The sequence below is a fragment of the Accipiter gentilis genome, chromosome 15, assembly GCF_929443795.1.
Source record: "Accipiter gentilis chromosome 15, bAccGen1.1, whole genome shotgun sequence".
NCBI classification, from domain to species: Eukaryota; Metazoa; Chordata; class Aves; order Accipitriformes; family Accipitridae; genus Astur; species Astur gentilis.
Genome location: NC_064894.1, coordinates 16,679,065 through 16,699,046, shown reverse-complemented (window position 1 = coordinate 16,699,046; position 19,982 = coordinate 16,679,065). Strand labels below are relative to the sequence as shown.

At 44.2% G+C, this 19,982-nt stretch overlaps 1 protein-coding gene across 5 annotated transcripts in view; it reads left to right on the top strand.

The window, feature by feature from the left end:
- FBXL4 (F-box and leucine rich repeat protein 4) overlaps positions 1-4,597 on the top strand; it is a 64,707-nt gene extending 60,110 nt beyond the window's left edge. For all 5 annotated transcript variants that reach the window (XM_049817644.1, XM_049817645.1, XM_049817646.1 and 2 more), the window contains exon 9: positions 692-4,597. In XM_049817644.1, the coding sequence (XP_049673601.1) occupies positions 692-855 (164 nt within the window). In that variant the 3' untranslated portion in view covers positions 856-4,597. The remainder of the gene's footprint in view (positions 1-691) is intronic.
- The last annotated feature ends 15,385 nt before the right edge of the window (positions 4,598-19,982 follow it).

Below are 19,982 nucleotides of genomic sequence, written 5' to 3'. Positions count from 1 at the left end.
CACCTATAATGGGTGTGTGGACACATGCTTATAAACACCTATTTATTTGATTTCTGACCAAATCCCATGCTTGATCTGACGCTGTGTGATGCTTGGGAGTTCAGTCACTGTGGTCACGTTTTCAGCAGGGGTAAACAGTGTGTTTTCTGTTACAGTTAGCGCATATATAGGTATGATTCCTAGTCTCTTGAACAACTGCTCCTGCGTGTGCGTAATACCCACTCGCTCTAGAGTCCTAGAAGCCCTGCTGATGTGTTTGGAATTGGAGTAGCCCACAATAGTTTGTGTGCCGTGCTGGTCAGTGCAGTCACCAGAAGAGTCACGAGAGCATGAGTGTCGCGTGCTGTGTCGCTTGCTGCCAAAGCCCAGCATCTGGTCACTGGGAGGTCTTGTGGCTTTGGGTACTTGGCTTCTCTAGTTAGAGATTCCCCTGAAGTGGTAAAGTTGCCCCCCAGTAGAAAATGATGGAGTTACTTAAGCTGTTAAGAAAATAGAATAAGCTTCTTAAAGATGAAAATTTTGCACTGTCTCTGAGAAGCTTTCATTTGAAATCTAATTGAAATCATCTAAATAATAATTGTATTGTAGCAGCATTTTTTCATGACACAGTATTAGCAGCTTTAAAAAAAAGCTATCGTATTCTCAGTAACTTTACAACTCGTTTCGTTTCTTTTTTTCTCTTTTTGAACAGGGACGAGGATGGTAAGCCCTGCATCTTTAAGAAAATTGCTGGAGTCTTGTAAAGATCTTTCTTTACTCGATGTGTCCTTCTGTTCACAGATTGATAATAGAGTTGTCCTAGAACTGAATGCCAACTTCCCTAATGTGTTCATAAAAAAGAGTTTCACCCAGTGACTCCCTACATATGCTGCTGTGGAATTTGTTTGACAGAGTTGTTTCCTGTGAATTTGTGCTGACTTTTTTTGAGAAGAATAGAAATCCCCTATGAAACAGTGGAAAGTATTCATTATCTACACAAATGGGTAAAATATGTTTAAATATATTATGCATTTCTTAAAGAGTTGATATTGTACCTAAGAATTGTTTTACTCTGTGTTAATTGGTGGCACTGCATGTTTTCAAATACGAGCCGTATGTGTGGCTTGAATGAGAAGAAAATTAATAATGTTGTCTTAGATGTCCCTTTATAGGGTGTTACACACAATAAGCTATGTTAATATCCAGGCGAAAGCAGAAGTTCAATATTTAGCAGTGAGAAAGAGACGGGTGCTTCCACTTTATGTATATGTGTTTGTGTGTGTATATATAGATGTATACAGATCTATTTGTATATACATACACAGATACTGTAGCATTCTAGTTTGGCCTGCAACATAAGATCTTATGATCTGGCCTATAATCAGTTGTTGGAAAACCTGTTTAAGCTTGTATAAGAATGGATTGAAAAGACACTTTGTCGTCTGGGGTTTTTGGCAATGAATTCTACCTGATATATTTTTTATTTCCTTCCTCCACCTGAAATAGATGTAGTGATGTTTTACAGTCCAGCCTAAGCGACACAACAGATAAATGCAAGAGCCTTTCACCTGAACTTAGAGCAGAAACAAAAGAGAAAATTGGCATCTGCTTCTTGGTATTGGATATAAAGTTTGAGTCAGGTACTTAGTGTTGTAACTGGTAATGTGTAGAAAACTCCAAAGCAATTTTATTTTCAAATTTCTGTCATGGTCAAGACTTGATTTGTGATAGATCTGGTTATCATGCAGAGTACCATAAAAAAATAGAACTTAGGATAATGCATTAGCAACTGTCCCTTACACTGGCATCAAATCTACTGTCAAGTGTAAAACCAAACATCTTTGTTCAGTAAAACAGCAATGAAAATATAGTAGGTTTGAAACAAGGGCAATATGATTTGGTGATTTAATAATCACCAAACCTTAGTATTGTATTTGTTTTGGTTTTGGTTTTTTTTTGTTTTTCCAAGAGGTGATGGGTCAAAGTACTATTGCACTCTCTCTTTTTAACACTGATGGACAAATTCTAGAGGTTTCTTCCTTTTGCACTTCCTTGGATGAAGTTTTTCTCTCTTTTTTTTTTTTTCTTGTATGTTGTTATGTACAGCTGCAGTTTAGAATTTTACCTTTTAGCTATTGTTGATGAATATGGACCATGAAATATAGCCTGTCATTTGATATTGGTTCCACTGTTCTTGTATTGATGGCACTTATTACCTACTGGAATAAGAAGAAAAATATTTTGTCTGGCGAAGTACATTACTGCACCGAAGATCACTGGCAAAGAATACCAGTTTATGCAGTAAATAACCAACCGCTACTAGAGGACTGCTACGAATCATTAAAGATTTGACGATCTCTGTGACTCCTGAATGAACACTTTGAACTCTTTGTGCTGGTGCCAATACTTTATAAACCATGCCATGAAACAGCTACAGAACATTTATCTGATTTTATAGAAGGACCTTTCTCTCCAGATTTTTAAATTTTACAGAATCTTTTGGGAATTCCAGATCCAAAGAAGGGCATGCAGAGTTGGCTTTTTGATTTTTCCTCCACACAGATGGCACTATGGGATTTCCAACTAGATTATGCCATTCCTTTTTTTTTTTTTCTTTCCCCAGAAAACTGGACATTGTCAAAGATCTTTAGATTGATTTACTTTTTTTTTTCCACACTGACAGATGTGAGCTTTCGTGTGATTTTGTGTGAGACCTCATTTCTTTCAATCAGGTTTGGGTTGATCTATTTTTCTGGGAACTTAACTTCTGACTTTTTTATCTACAAGTAATATTTTTCATTGTATTTGAGTATTAAACATTATTGTTCTAGTTATAGGAGAACACAGGTTCAGATAATGGGAGTTTACAAAGAACAGTATTTCAAAACAAATGTCTTTGTTGTGAAATTTCACTTCTCAGGGTGCATCTGTGTTTATCTCCTTTTTTTCTTAGAGATCCTTCTTGTTTGTTTAGATACAGATTACAGATTCTGTAAATAGAATGGGATGTGGATGAAGTGGTAGCCATTGTGCCTTCAAACTGGTAAACTTGGTAAATAATACAGTTTCACTTCCACAGCATCCATGAATCAAATAAGTGTTTTTGTAATCATGTCTGTGTAAAGGATTTCATTCTCTATTGCTTTTTAGGTAGTATAAAGGAGGTTTAAATTGACATTTTGTTCATAGTAAGGGATTTTTTTTTTCTTATGCTGTGCCTTCTGTTTGAAATTGGTTTTGTCAGGAATTCTCTATTGTCCCTTGAAAGATAAATGGAAGTCTACTTTTTATTTGGACTATTTAAAACTTAGCTATTGGTAACACATAATTAATTCAAATAGCTGAGAAATAATTGGGAAAGACTTCCATCTATAGTTGTAGACTTCAACCTTCAATCAGTGGGTAAGAAGCTCTTTTAGCTATGGCTTTATATGTCCAAGAAATCTTCCAGCAAAGAGAGGATAGAGCAGACTCGACATATCTAATATTTCCAGGATAAAGAAAACAACATGCTTTTTTTAGACCTTCCTTATACGTCACAAAGAAGCAAGAATAGATCACTGTCTTTTTAGTTCTGCTATTTTACACTCATGTGTGTATATCTATTTATACATATGTATAAATTATATATACACACATATGTTTGTGTGTATCTATGAAATTTTTTTGTATGTGTGTACATACTTATACATATACGTATAAATCTCAAAGTTTTTCATGTAGGAATTACTTTTGTGAGGTGAATGTAATAGCAAAAGATGTTCCATAGCAGTTCTGTTTTCAACTGTTGCTTTACTGTACCTGGAGACTGAGTTCCTCTCCACCCGTGCAGCAGGAAAAGCCTGGACAGGAGGTGTGCTGGATTTCCTGTGTTGCTTTGCCAAAGTGCCTTTTGGTTTGTCTAAACGTGAAAGGTATTACAGGGTATGGTAGAGCGTGAATGCAAAGTCCGATAACTACTGTGGACTCTCTCCTTGTGAAGCAGTCATACAGAGGGAAACTTACTCTAGTTCCATTAATCCAAAATGAATGATGGCAGTTCCTCAGTTGGAGGAATTTAATTATTCTGGAACTGGGTCGTCATCTCCAACACTAGACCGTCCCTCAGCCATGTTGTCTAAATTCTGCTTTTAAGGATATTCCATTTTTTTTTATCTTGTCCTTTGATCTTGTCTATCTGTCTTAAGCATTGTAAAAGATGTGCTTTGGCAACAGATATTAAAAAAACATTGCTAACATGTCCAAAAAAGAGGCTTGCTCTGAAGTGCTCCTGTTCTTAAGCTAAAGGGGAGCTTCAGTACTATCTGTATGAAATTGGTGTGGGATGGCATGTAGGTAGATACATCATTCTTTTGGTCATTTTAAAAATTGGTATGATAATTTTACCATTTAAAGCATCTTCCCAACTCGAAGGCTTCAATTCAATAGTGTACTTGCTTGTATTCATAATTCTGAGCTGTCTGGCTAGATAGCTCTATGGAAGTGGATGGGGTTTCTGTTGTTTAAATCATGCACATGATTAAATACATTAGTGAGCAGGATTTATATGGAAGAACAGTTTTGCATAGGAGTTCGGACCTTATAATCCTCATGTACTTGGAGGTCCAAATTTCAGACCCCCCCCAAAAAAAAACCCAAACCAGGAAGACCCTTGTATTTACTGCCTGATTCTTTCCTTGGAGCTCTCATGCCAACTTTTCCAGATACAAGATGTCCAGTAATTGTGGTACACAGTGAGTGGAATTCATCTCACTGAATGTTAGCTCTCTGAAAGTTAGACATCTAGTTTAAGGGAGGAATCTGGGCACCTCTAGAGAGCTATTAATCTCCTCCTAAGATAGATATTTAAAGAAAGTAGAATGAATCATGTTCTGGAGAGCCTCTCTGGAGACTGTGGAAGCTGTGATTTAGCTCAGGTTAGATACTTGGCTTTAGAATACTAAACTGAGATTAATTCCATCCAGTGCTGTACTCTACCTGTCTTGGAATAGCGAAAAAACAAGACCGGAACAAGGTCCATCCCCAAACCTCAAAACCCTCCAAAATCTATCTAGAAAGAAGCAAATTAAAGAGATGCTGACAACTTGAAAAGTCAGTGTTTTAAATGCCAGAATCTACTTCTGCCCCTGAGTCGTTGCCAATGCCTGGTGAGTTTGGGGAGGGGAGCGGGGGGGCAATGCATCTCCCTTCCCTGTTCTGAAATCTGATGTACCTAACTGGCTATATGTATAGTTCTGTTAATGCATGAAATTAACGGGCAAACGTAATTAATGTATTGCAGCTATTTTGATAATCTTTCATGTTGCTATAATTAAGACTATGACTAGTTTAACTGCTCTTCTGTCATCAGAAATGTTACCCACTGTGCACTTGCAAAAATTGTGTGTTTAGTCCTGGTTCTTACTGTGTGTATTTATTGCATCTCATGGGATAAGTTTCCCACGTCACATCTGCAAAAGTACTAAATTTACAAAACTAGATAAAATGTAGCATTTTATTATATGGAGTATGGGGGTGACTTTATATATTGATTTACATGTTCATTATTTCTTTTTTGCAATGATTCCATAAATTGTAGCTTTTGAAATTACTAGGCTAGGAATTCCTGGTTTAATGCATCTGTATATGCTGTGGTGGACACAGTCAACATTTTTCCCAAATGAAGGCATTTGTCCTTCACTGAGATGATGATTTCTGTGATTTTAGATTTCTGACTTGATAATGAAATCCAAGAAGGGCTCTTTAGTAAATATTACCAAGCATGGGACAGGTTGTGATAATTAACATTAGCAAGGGCTGAGGCATGAGTCCTGTGTGTTACAGATCCTCACGATCTTCAAAGAAGGGCCTTGGCAAGAGGTGGCTCTTTTTAAGAAGATTCAGCCTCAGTGATAGCAAGCAGTGGTGAGATTTTCCTTTTTAGCTAATGGACTTAAGTACTGTTATTTTAGTTGGAGTTATGTAACTCTGGTTTCTCCCTGTCTTGTTTCCTTTTAAGAATGATAAAAGGCACAGAACAGAGATCCTAAATTGAAGGGGATCCTTTGTGAGGAATTAAGTTTTTCTCTTGCATGTTTTGTTCCTCTTTTCTAAAAACAAACAAATAAAAAAACCCCTCAACTATTTGAAAGCTCTCTCTTTTTCCTTGGGTACTGAAGAAATGCAAATGTCAAGAAAGTTGAGAACAGAAACAAAGGGGACTTATCCAGATTTATCTGGAAGCTCATGAAAGGGTGGCCAGAGCTATTTCTAGACATAAGTAAGTGCATTGTTCTAGACCAGCTGTTATCTTTCCCAGAAATTTAGTTTCCCATATAATTTCACATGCTCATACTTCTCAGTCAAGATTTAGCATTTAGATGCTCTTAATATTGACCTTTCATATACATGCTTCTGCAGTAATTCCTGGTGTCTCGTTGTTTCATTTTTATGAACTACATAAAAATATTTTTTCTTCACCTACCGCTGCCCAGCTGCATTTTTTGTTAAACTCTGAAATGATTTTGTGCATGCACACACAGAGGTGCATAAGACTTAACTGCTTAGGCTTTTTGCAATTGGTCCTTTTTTGAGGACAAATAAACTGCAGTTTTGGGGTAAAAATGGTAAAGAGAAGGCTCTGGAGAAGAGAAGACTCAGGGGAAATCTTGGCAGCATATAGGAATACCTGATGGAGGGGGTGGAATGAAGAAGATGGGAGCCAGATTCTCAGTGATGCCCACGGACAGGACGAGGCAACGGGCACATGCTGAAACACGGGAGACTCCATCTCAACACAAGTTGACGCGTTTTACGGGAAGGGTGACCAAGCACTGGCACAGGTTGCCCAGAGAGGTTGTGGAGCCTCCATCCATGGAGATGCTCAAAAGCCATCTGGACATGGTCCTGGGCAACCAGCTCTGGGTGGTCCTGCTTGAGCCGGGGCTTGGACCAGATGAGCTCCAGAGGTCCCTGCCACCCTCAGCCATGCCGTGGTTCTGGGATCGGAGATTGCCCTTTGGCTGTTCTGTTTGCTTCGGTCTACTGATTGCTGAAGGTGGTAGGGAGGGGAAAAAGAAATAGTACCTATCTTAAGAAACCTGCAATGTTGAGAACAGTCACAACCATTCATTTGCTTTTTTTTTTTTCTTTATCTTGAGAGGTAACATTTTTCTTGGTTTAGGTTAGTGGGAAAATCTGAGTGTAACTTATTAAAATAAAATTTTGGTAATGTTTTCGACATACAGTTCTGTAATGTACAACACACATGATTAGTTTGCAGGAGTATTATTGTCATTCTGAAGTGTGAAAGTTAGACCAAGGACTAAGATAAATATCCCTGTTCTTGGGTACTGAAACAATAGTTTCTCTTTAGAAACCGAGTTGTCTATAATACATTAGGAACCGTTTAGTTTGCATATTTTTAGTATTTGTTTACATAAATCTTACAATAAATTGGGATTACCATGGTTTAGGTGCCAGTTGTTTCTGCTTACTCTCTTGGAAACTGAGTATAGCTGTTGACAGCTTACAGTGTCAAAACATGAAAATTTGAATTCAGGTGAAAAAGAGGACAAAGTTTATGAAACACTGAACTGTCTGAGCGTTTTAGGGAGATCCTGTGTATAATTGTGGTGAATTCTCATCTGGTTTGTATTTATTTACTGTTGTACCATTCTCAGGGGCTGCTGAGTAGTACAGTCCTCTGCTCACCACCAGGAGATGGGTTCTCTCTATCAGACATTGGTCTCTTTAGATGTATTTTCTTCAGGGCAGTGCCACAGATTTCTGCACATATACACTGTTCTGAAACTAATAGAGACAAATTAAAAATAGCTGGTTTGGTTGTGATTTGAAAATTAAGGGCTAGTCTGTGCTTGGAGTTATCTTGGAATAGTTAGTGAACTAAAATAACTAGGAATTGCTGTGTTCGCGGGGGGACCTTGCACTTTCTGATTTAACTTTCACATACAGACAAGTCCTAATTACCAGCTGTCCCTTGAGCCATCTTAGTGGAATTGATGTGATGGTCTCATTCTGGCTCTTCCTAGTGAGCACAGAGCCACTGCAGCTCTGGAGCATCTTGTGGCGTTTTGCATTCCTCTCCTGAGCACTGGGACCGGGCTGTGCCGAGACCGGCCTCAGCTCTGCAAGTGAGGTGCCTGAACTGCCTGGGGAAATATCCAGCTCGTGTTTATTCCTATGCGCGGATGAGAAGGAATGGCATCGCCAGGCGTTCAAATTTAAATACCTGAACCCAGCACCTGGTTTCGTTTAAAAATCATAGGTCTCTCCCTGCCTCCCCCCAAATAACCAGCAACAAAATACTTGTACTGTATTTATGATTGAATAGTATGCTCCATTTTCTGCCGCAACAATACGAGTTTGAGTAATGTTACAATGAACTCCTACAGCGTTACCTTTTAAAGGGACTAATTTATATAAAAGATGGAAGAGCAGCAGTAGAGGGAACAGTTCCGGACACTATCTGTAAATAGCTCTGCTATGCATGCTATGCCAGTAAGCACCAGAAGCAAGTTACGCCTTTTTTTAATAACAAGTTGAGAAGGACAAAAGGGATAATTACCTCTAAGCACATTTTCTGTAGCCGGAGGATATTTGTATCATCTAATTTTAAATATCTAGGGTAGGTACTAAAGTTAGGAAACTGGTCTCCTAGGGTCCCTTCACTCTGGGTAGATAGGCTCTTCCACGGGGTAATTCAGATCAGGAGATCAATCTTAAATTGAGGTCTTGAAGTGACGCCTGGAGAAGCGGAGGTCCACACAGACCACGTAAAACTTCTGCTGGAAACTCGGTTCCTGAACTACACGTGCGATCCTAGCTATCACGTGTGGATTCCGAGTAAGAGCTTGCTTACCCCTTGGTGCTCCCTCTTAGCCCCCGGCTTCTTCTGCTTCCACCGCAGGCCACCACTGTCTTTGCTCTGTTGGTTGAACTGTATCTGATTGCTCCCTACAAAATATCTTGGCTAAAACTAAGAAACCTTTTGTTCTCTAGTAGTCGAATGCTTAAAGGTTGTTTGGGTTTTGGGGGGTTTTTTACCCTCTCAAGTTGGGTATTAAAGCCAGCAGAAGAAAGAGGGTATTTCACTTCAGTGAAAAGAATAACAAGCAGCAGGTGGGAACGTGCAGGTTGTGCAAATGTTTTAATTCAAATGAGCATAGACGAGGATAGCCACTCTTGATTGTGTTCCAAGGCTCCTTTCACCTCAGTACTGTGTCGCAAAGACGTCCAAACCGAGGTGGTTTTCACCTCATAATGGTGATGCAAGCCCTAAAATATAAACTGGTGCTGTGAACATACGGGAACGTGCAAGTCCTAACTGGCCTCGATAAATTCCCTAACTAAGGTCCTTTGAGCAACAGACGTTGGAAGGTTTAGATGAGAAAGGCTAATAAGAGCATATTTAAAGCATGGTGAAGGCAGTGGTTAGTAAAGCCGAAAGTGGGAGGTGGGGGCAGCAGTTCACAGATGTGTTTTTCAGGACTGTTGCCTGATTTAAGCTACGTGGGCCCACGAAGCTAACATCCACTACATTGCACCGCTGCAGTCCTAAATAGAGTCAGTATTCCAAGAGCTGGGCCTGTATGTGCAATCTTAGATCCCAGATCTGTTCTCTGTGCTGTCATTCAGTAAGTCCTATGCATTCAGCATTAACTCCATTTTTCGTTTTGTGCTCCTCAGTATACTAGCAGTGTTTACCTTAGCATCTTCTGTATATTTGTTTTTAATATTCCCCTCTAAGGCATGTGTGGTTTTTTTATACTGATGCAAGTACTTGATTACACTTCAAAATCAGGGGTTTTTTCCTCTCTCGGTATTTTGCTTGACCAATAGTAAACGGGAGGTACATTTTTAGTGTGTTACTTCTGTTCAGATTTGATTACTGCTTCTTCTCTCTTGGTGTAAACCCAAAGGTCTCTGTGTGTATGCAGACACAGCTCAGGCACAGATATTTCTTTGAATACCTTTCACTCATATCACTTGATGTGTATTTGTGGTATAAGGTAATAAGGGTATTACTTGAACACTCGTAACAGAGATGTTAGCCCTATGTTTATATATTATTTAATTTATTACGGAGAAATCATGCAATGCCTTGTATTGCTAACTTAAAGGTAGTTTCTTTTTATCTTGAAGTTGATTACATATTTACACTCCAATTATTTCTATTTAGTAAATTAAGCCTGTTTTATTCTGACACATTGGATCATTTTAAATGCCACAATCCTGTGTGGTACAGTTTTATTCTGTTGCTGCCAGTATAAAGGAGTTGAAGTTCATGTCCTCACTGAGTTGTCAGTGTCTGCTCATTCAGAGATGACAGAAATGTGTTAAAATGTATTCAACCTATAATATTTATTTTGCTTTGCTCTTAATTTATTTCCCTTTGACTGTGTTGCAAAATACCAAGTGTACATAAAATAATGAATAAATAAAACAAAAATAAATTATTTGTCTACATTCATTGACCTTTTGTACATTTGTTTTAAAAAACAGTGTAATAAAACACAAAATATGATGCATTCAGAGGAGCAGTTTGGGCATATTTTTATCAGTGATCATTTTGAAATAAGCTACCCTGGATGTTTTTAGATACAAATTTGTGAGCTAATTTTTTTTTAAGTGTGTTATTGTTTAATGTTTACCTTACTGTAGCCCTGTGAAAGCACATGGAACTAGGTGCATTACACAAAATAAATGTTTCGCTGCCTGAAACAGTTTGTGATCTAGGTGCAGAGCAAGAGGTAACAGATGGGTACAGACAGACAGGATATGAAGCAGAATATGGAGATTACAATGTACGAAGAAAAAGATAATTGTTGAATTTCTTTCAAGAATAATTTCCTATTCTAGTGCAAGGCATGTTACCATAATGTATTAATCCCTTTAATTACGTCGGTAGTGATGTAGTTGTGTTTGGATGTTGTGGAACTCAAGTAATATGATAAACTCTAAATTTAGCAAAGATTTTACAGAGTTCTGCAGCTTTGAAAATGGGAACCAGAAGGGGACAGGTGATGGGTTGGGCTCGACTTCTCCAGAACAACCTGAGTACTGAATTGGAAACGAGTAACTGCTTTGCTAGGCTTTGTCCTCCTGTTTTGGTGAATTGTCTAGGAAGTTTGTTTATTGGTTTGGAATTACTACCAAATTGATATTGGTCTGATGAGTGCCCATTTTCTTCTAGACGGAGTTAATTGTTAGGTTCACCTGATACTGTTAATTGTTCAAGACAGCGCTCCTACTAAAACAAATAGTAAACTTGCATTTCAAGAGAACTTTACCTAAGACTCTTTTTTCATCTCCAGTACCTGCAGAAGTGTTCAGCCTCATTTATGTGCCTTTGTAGCACAGCTTTGCCTTAGGCCAGTATCATTTCAAACGTGCTAAAACTACCTTCTAGCACCAATTTACAACTACTGGTGCTTCTGATTATCAAGAAACATAAGGACAAGACTGGACCCGGCTGCTGTGCATCTTGGAAAAAAAAAAAAATACAGCTGATTTTTGACACGTACTAAGTACAGTTTCAGACGTCATTTTTGACTGCCCTGTTTTTGACAGATACCTGTTTCTCAGTGCAGCTTTCACAGTATTGAAAATTCACACATATAACTGAAAATTGTCAGGTGTCTCTGTTCCTCTGTGTCGTGCTTCTGATCATGCAAATGGTTTAAAAAACACACAGATAAAGACAGATTTCAAAATATTTCATGATTTCCAGACTTTAATGCCCGAGAGCCTGTAATACACTTTATTACATTATTGTTTGGCAGGAGTGCATTATTATTGAGGCAAGTGAAAGCAGCTACGTGTTCTCCGTACTCACGTAGTTGTACATATTATATGTCCAGAGGGATGGAGGAAAGTTTAGTGTTCTGTGAAAACATTAAAAAATGTTAACTTGTCTCTGTTACTTTAAGATGCAATTGGCAATCTTCATTGAATTTAAACAGAATGCCGTAGATCGGATGCCATGCATGCTGCAATTGTTTATTCACTGGTAATATCAAATGTCATCATATACAATGCAGGCATTTATTATTACAAACAGATTTTAACATAACACTTTCCTTCACAATTTTGAAGAGTTAGAAATAAGAATGCTCTGACGCAGTGACCAGGCGGTTTTGAATGGCCAAACATCTTTAGGAGTTAAAATAAGTGCAGCAGCGTTTTTGTAACAAGGTCATGTCTATCTCTCTGGATGCAAATGCACAAAAAATTTAAGTTCAAACTTCAGGCCAGTGGGTCTCCGGCTGCGGTTGGAGCCCAATGATACTGTCCGCATAGTTCCTTTGTAAAAAGGATAAACTGTGCTTAGAATTGGCCTTGTTAACTGGCCGCAAGCTCAGGGCTTGAACAAAGTCCACCGGAGGCAAAAAATTACAAAAATGAAGATAATAGACATGAAACAGCCTATATTTAAAAACCATGCTGAACGTGACGGAAAGATGCGATTGGCAACCCGCTTAGTTTATTTTTCCTAGTACCGCTATCCAATAGAAAACAGGACAATGTAGGCAGCTGTGCATTTAGCATAGGAGGCCTCTCGTAGAAGGATCAAGAGCAACCTGTCTAAATTAGTCATTTTAACCGTTGCTAAAATTTATCAAAAGCAGCTCAGCGCTAATGAAAACGGGAATGGGAATTAAAATAAGAAGCAGTTGCATTACATCTAAGAGAGTGCGATTGATGCAAGTATCTCTCGGTCTTGCTTGGAGGTGCTGCTGAAGATGGTCAGGGCTGGTGCCTGCTATCGCTTCCCAGCACCTGTTCCCAGGATGCTGCTGCTGGGAGCAGCTGTTCCCTTGCAGTGACTACAGCAAAATGTCAGCATGCTAAACTGCTTAATTGGGCATTTTGAAAATATGTAAAACGAGCGTGCTTTGGGATGAACTTTAGAGACCTTACCGTGCGGAATCTGTTTAGAGAAATCTTTACTGCGTTTTTGCAGTCACTTCTGTTTAGTAATTGCAAAGGGTTTGTGTGCAAATTATCCGACTATCGAGTTCGCTGAAGGTGATGACATGCTATTTTCAGCATTTGTATATTTGTTTTTTTCTATGCAGTGCGTTGACGACAGACTTGATAGGATGCTTTGCAGTAACTTTATTCCTCCAGCAGATATCTTTTCTTGAAGGTCTGCAACCGCTACCTAGTGTTGAGCATAAGACGTTCATCTTTTTTAAGTGGTCGGGTAAGGGAAAAAAAGTGGTGGGTAGGTCCAGAGCCTTCAGGTGGGCATCTTGGACCGTGTTGCTGTCAGTGCTATGCCTGCCGATTGTCCTGGGGACGAGTTACTGAACTTGTAATTCACTTTCCATCTGTGCGTGATCAGGTAATATTTACCATGTCTCATAGTAATGAGATTAATGGAGAACTTAAATGTTATGCAAAAGTAAATCGTTATCTTTGAATTGGCTAAGAGAAAGGATTTGTAAGAGCAAAATACAGTGGGTACCGAACGAACCTAGAGATCTACAATGCCGCTCTGATATTTTTTATATGCTTTTAAATAATTCAGTCTTTTCAGAGAATGACAGCAGCTTTCAAGTTGAAGTATTGATCCATGGGTGTTCTGCTGCTCTCCAAAAGGCGCAGAGGCTTTTGCATCTGTGCCTCCACTGCTCAAAGTGGCAAATCTTTGGAAAGGAGGCACGGATTGAGATTAATGATCTCCAGCTAATGATCAGGTGCTATCTGTCACCTGATAGCAAGAAGCCAGTTGCGAGGGGGTGGCGTGACGACCCACCTTTTTGCGTTTCCCTTACCTATACAGTCCTTAGGCAGTTTTTACGTCTTTCAGTTGGCAGGAACTGAACCTGAACTCTGGCAGCTAGAGCTGCCATATTCAACTGTGGCTCTGGACTGGAGGAGTTCAGTGCCACGCATCAGTAGATGGATCACCTTTGTGCAAGCAGTTGATCTGTGGCACGTATTGTACCATACTTCATGATTACCACAATGTATCATCTGAAATTGTTGAGCGCAGTTTTGTTAATAAATAGATTTTTTTCCTTAAATGCTCTAAGAGACTAAGTAAAAATGTACAGTTCCCTCTTTGCAAGAGAGCAAGCATACGACTGTGCTGGCTTTGGGTGGGATAGAGTTAATTTTCTTCACAGTAGCTAGTATGGGGCTATGTTCTGGATTTGTGACCAAAACAGCATTGATAACACAGGGATGTTTTTGTTGCTGCTGAGCAGTGCTTACACACGAGCCAAGGGCTGTTCTGCTCCTCACCCCAGCGAGGAGGCTGGGGGGGCACAAGGAGCTGGGAGGGGACACAGCCGGGACAGCTGACCCCCACTGACCCGAGGGGTATTCCAGACCATAGGACGTCACGCTCAGCATATAAAAAATGGGGGAAGAAGAAGGAAGGGGGGATGTTAGGAGTGATGGCGTTTGTCCTCCCAAGTCACCGTTAGGCGTGCTGGAGCCCTGCTGTCCTGGAGATGGCTGAACACCTGCCTGCCCAGGGGAGGTGCTGAATGAATCCCTTGTTTTGCTTTGCGTGTGTGCACGGCTTTTGCTTTCCCTATTAAGCTGTCTTTATCTCAGCCCCTGAGTTTTCTCACTTTTACCCTTCTGATTCTCTCCCCATCCCACTGTGAGGGAGGTGAGCAAGCGGCTGTGTGGGGCTTAGTTGCCAGCTGGGGTTAAACCATGACAACTACCTTGTTCCCTAGCATATGTTTTTCCTCAGGACAACACTGTCTCCTTACAAAAATACTTTTTCCCAGCAGTCTCCTACAGATGATGAGTTTAAATTTGGAAGAGTGAGGGGACTCCAGCTCCTTGCGTCTTTCCATCTGCCACACGGTTAGTACCTGTGATGGCCCCGCTTGCACAGAACAGCAGGATCTGTCCAGGGAAGGCAGAGAGGCTGTTCCCTCTGGTTGAGAAATAGCAATGCCGTCTTTTGTCTCAAAACTAACAGAAATGAGAAAACGGGCTGTATTCACTTGGGATGCTCTTCTGTATTGGGTAACAGGTTGGGATTGTGGCATTTCCATGAAGCTGTTACTCGTGGTTTACAGCACTTGCCGCTGTCACAGCCACTGCCTCGAAGGACTCCTGCGAACTGCGCAGCGCGTCCTTCTTACCCCAGTCTCTCTGGAGACTGCTGAATGTGATCTTAAATAGAAAGCGTTTGGGACCTCTAAACGACAGGGCTTCCCACGGCCTGTAACAGCCTGTGGCCGTGTGTTCAGGCTGTGCGTTTAGGACTGGTAGGTGCTGAACACCTACTGCAGCTAACCTGATCCGACCTGGGTCCAAGTCTGGTGGTAAAAGCATCACTAGGGTGTGGGAAGCCTTGGATTCAGGCCAAGGGGAGCTGGAGGTGCAGCTGAGGCTTAGGCGCTGGGTTACGGGTTGGTCCCGTGGGTGAGCCCCCCTCTGCCCTTTCCCTGGAGATGTAGTGGCAGGAGTGCAGGAGTCACGGTGCTGGGCCAGGCAGGGAGGAGGGAGATCAATTTCAGCCTTGTGGGTCGAGCCAGCGGGAAGGGAAGCGAAATCTAACCTACCCCTATAGATACGTAACTTAAAGTGGCCCAGCCCCTGCTGCGGGTGGGCTCGTGTTTCTGAGCGGTCAGCTGGAGAGGTGGCAGCGCTGAAGCTGAATGGACCGGCTGTCCCTCGGCGGGTCCCCCGAAAAACCTCCCGCCCTTAGTCGGCTACACGAGGCATGTGGGCAGGCTGGGTTGTCCATCCTCTTTCTTGCCCAATTCAAAGGGCCGCACAGGCATAATTTTAGTAAGGGACTGCTTAAGTTAAGGGCCTAGATTCCACCCCAAATTACAGCTGTCTGGTTTGGGATATGATTTATACACTGAGGGTGTGCAGCAAAATTAGTATGCAAAAGGTCAATGTTATCCAGCTCCCCAGACCTATTAGCAAATAAATCAATCCTTACTTATCTGCCAGTTTAGGAAAGGTCCCTGAAACAAAGCCAGCTTTTCCCTTTAGAGGCTGAACCTTCATCATGGCTTTCTGCCCACTGCAAACAGATCTATCTCCACGGCGAGGACTGACACAGGCTTGGTCTGCAGTGGAAGGCGTAGCCACTGCTTACCTTTCCAGTTCCAGCTGTATGCATAGCATCTTATTTTTGTTATCTGAACAGGTCCTGGGAAACAGGTTATTTTCTCCCATGTCTGCTTAGTGCTACAGTGTTGGCTGCCTGTAGTGTGATTACCTCTGTGCAGTACGCTCATTTCTTTCTAAAACTTAATCTTTCTTGGGTTTTTTGTTTGTTTTAGCTCAATTTTCTTGTTGAGTTAGCAAGAGACTCTGAGATCGTGATATGTCACTTATCTGTTTTCAGTGCACTGAAGTCTACTGTAGCAGAATGTCTGAATGGCTTGGGTTCTTGATATTCACAATATTTTAACATTTTCACCGCTACTTACACGGCGTGTAGTTACGAAACCGCTAGCACTGAAACAAACCCACGATGTAAACCTGTACGGTCTTCCCAGCCAGTGCTGCTGCTGGGGTCTGTGAGGAGACGAACCCCTGGCAGCCGTTGGGCGGCTTGGGGAGGGTGTCGTGGTGGTGGGTGAAAAGAGAGACCACCCAGCCCACCACCAAAGGGCCCCGCGGGAGACCAGGGTCGTCTCTGGTTCCCTCTTCCTGGGAAACGGAGGTTTCACCCCAAGGGGAAGGGGTTTGGGGGGGACGTTTTCCGGAGGTGATGGTCTGGCATCTGGGGTGGTTTTGACTTCAGCAAGAACAGAAGCCATTTGGTGAAGCGGGGGGATTTGAGACACCCCCCCACCCCAGAAGAAGGGGGCCGGGTGGGAAAGGCAGAGGTGTGCAGGGATGCATCCCCCTGCCAGGCGGGGGCTGCGGGATACCTGGCGCTGGGCTTAGACCCCGCAGCAAACTCGGAGGGCAGCGGCAGGAACGCCAATCCCACCCCCACCCCCCACCCCGCCCCGGGCCCTTCCCGGGGGAGTCCCCGCCGCGGCGGTGGCGGCGGAGACCGCGAGGGGGCGCCCGCACTCCACGTTCCGGCCCCCGGCCCCGGTCCCGGCCCCGGCCCCCCCGGCGGGGGGGGCCGGGGCCGGGACCGGGGCCGGGGGCCGGAGCCGGGGGCCAGCGTCGCCTTCCATGGACCCCCCCCCCCCCCCCAAAGACCCCCCTCTCATCCCCAAACCTGACCGCTGTCCCCCTCCCGTGTCCGTGTCCACCCCCCCCACCCACCCACCACCACCTCGACCCTGGGGGAAACCGGTTCCCCGGGCAGCCTCAGCGGCGGAATCGTTTGTCAGAGGCGGTGGGGAAAGCCGTCTCGCCCCCTTTGTGCGTCTTGCGGGATTTCTCCTTGCAGAGGCAATTGGCAAAGGTTAGGAAGGCGTCCGTAGATCCCCTATAATCCCAGTTTAAATATTAAAAGTATAAGCAGCCTAGGCCCGGTATTTACCCATGTAACTCCATAGATTTCCCTCCAGACCTGGACTTCTTCTAAGAATTTACGGGACGGTTTGCGTTCCTTCCCCCCACCCCTCCTATTTTTTGGGGGGTTGGAGGGGTGGTATTTCCCACCCCCACCCCCCGTTGGTATTTATTTAACAAACTAGCGGGAAGAGGAGGGGGGGGAGACCCCAACAATAAAAGCAGTGTTTTTATGACCGAGAAGTAGCCAGTCTCCCTGTCTGTAACGTGAGAGGCAGGCGAGATTCCGTCCCCGCCGCCTGCTTTGTCAGCGGCTGGGTTGAAGTGGCCGGCACATCAACACAAAAGGCAAACACACACACACATCCCCAAACTCGACACAAAACCCTCTATCGGCTCAATAGTGGAGACGGGTATTTTGATGGCGAAATAACCTCCCCGCTCCGGTGGGGTCTGGGCTCCGGTTCGTACCTCTGCCGTGCTTCAAACGGCATCAGCCACGGAAAAGGGGGGGGGGGGGGAAAAATCCCTCAAGAAAGTGTTGAAGGAAAAAAGTCAGTCCCAAACGGGATTAAGGTTTTAATTACAATTCCCTATCGAAGTAACATGTTTGATGAACTGATCTTATCAATTAATGGTAACCTTAATTTAAAACTTACGAAAAAGATTCGCATCAAATAAACCTCAGACTCCCCTTTTTTTGAGAGGGAAAGAAAAAATAGTAAATGCTACAACCATAAAGTACCAAAGCACTAGCAGAAGACACTGTAAAGAAGAAACGTGCTGCTTTGGCTAGAAACAATTATTTGTGAACGCTTTGGGGGGGTTGGGAGTATCTGTCTGGCGGAGGGGGTCCATAAAAAATGGAAGCTCTTTTAAAAGGGGAAACCAGATGAATCTTTCTATCCGCCAACGGTATCATTTCATCATATTTTGGGCCCGCGCTATATTAAAGAGAAAAACAAGGTAATTGGAACATGCATCAACAGTTTTCCATGAAATAAGAGTTAAAAGAAGTAATAGAACTAATCACTGTCTCCTCAAATCAAGTAGAAAACATTTCAATGCACTAATTAGAGTAATTAGAATAATAAGACTGCCTATATGTGGTAAGACAATGTGTACAAACAACTTTATTTAATGTATACTGGTAATCAGCGATGCGTGCGTGCTTGAATGCTTAGTGCAATAAAATTCACCCCCGTCCGCCCAAACAATCAAATACAAATTAGTTTAATGATTGTGCCTGCTTGAACGTCTTAGAAATCCACAGGCAGAGGGAAATAAATAGCACCATCCTTGTTTGTACGTCTCCCCTACTGACCAAGGAGCTGATGCCTCCATGGACTTGGCAATGAATGACTGTAGACATGAATGAATCGAGGAGGGAAAGGGAATTAATGAATGAGTCAGGCTGGCTAAAAACAAGTCCTAACTTTTAGACGAGCGCCTCTCACAACTCCCGGGACGGGACGGGACGGGGACGAGGAGGAGGAGGAGGAGGAGGAGGAGGAGGAGGAGGAGGAGGGGGAGGACGGGAGGAGGAGGAGGAGGAGGAGGAGGACGGGAGGAGGAGGCGGAGGAGGGGGAGAGCGGTCTCGCCGGCCCTTTGACGAGCTGCCTCTGCCCGGCTTTTCCGGCCAGGATTTACCGCCCTGCGAGGAGGAGGGGAAGAAACACGGGCCGCCAACTTCCTACCGGCCCGCTCTCTTTGTAATCCTTAAAAATGACACCTGGGCGCCCCCCCCCCGCCCCGCAGGGTCCGCGGAGCGGTACAGCTGAGCCCGCCCGGGGGGGACGTTGCGGGGCCGCCGGGAGAGCCGCAGCCGGGCCGGCCCTGCTGCCCGGCCCCGGGCCGGCCCGCACCCCCCCCCCGGCCCCGCCGTGGGAGCGGTGGGCTCCCCCGGGCCGGCCCCGCCGACCCCCTCGCCCTGCAGCCCTCCCCGGGGGGAGGCAGCCCGCCTGCCCCGGACCGGCAGCGGCTCTGCCCCGGCGGGGGGGACCGATCCCGCGCGCGGAGGGGGCCGGGCGGATGCCGGCCAAACTCGCCCCCTCCCGGGGGCGAAGGGGCCCGGCGCCCCCGCTCCCGGCCGGCCGCCCGCCCCCCCGGGGAAGGGCGCAGCGCCCGCCGCCGCCCCGCCTCGGCGAAGAGTTTCGGCCGCTCCTTCGCCGCTGCCCTCGCCCCGTCCCTCTCCCTTCCCCGCCGACGGGAGGGCAGGATCCGACCCCTGCGTCCCGCGGGGAGGCCCGGGCATCGCGGGGGGACGGTTGCCGGGCCGGGGGAGGAAGCGGGGGGGGCGAGGGTAAGGGGGTCCCCCGCCGGCACGGGCGGCCTCCGCGGCCCCCGGGGCTCTGCGCGAAAGCCCGGCGCGGCCGGGACGCTTGGCCGAGTGCCGGAGGTGTTCACACGGCCGCTGCGGGGAGGGATTTGCGGTTCGAGGAAAGCGAGTTGGAGCGTGGGCCAGGCCACGGGCTGCGGCCGGCTGCGGCGTGGAAACCCACGCGCTGCGGCTCGGACTCGCCTGCCGAAAAGGCCCGCTTCTTTGGTTTGTGATTTGATGAGAAGTCGGGTCCGGGAAGGAGTTCTTGCT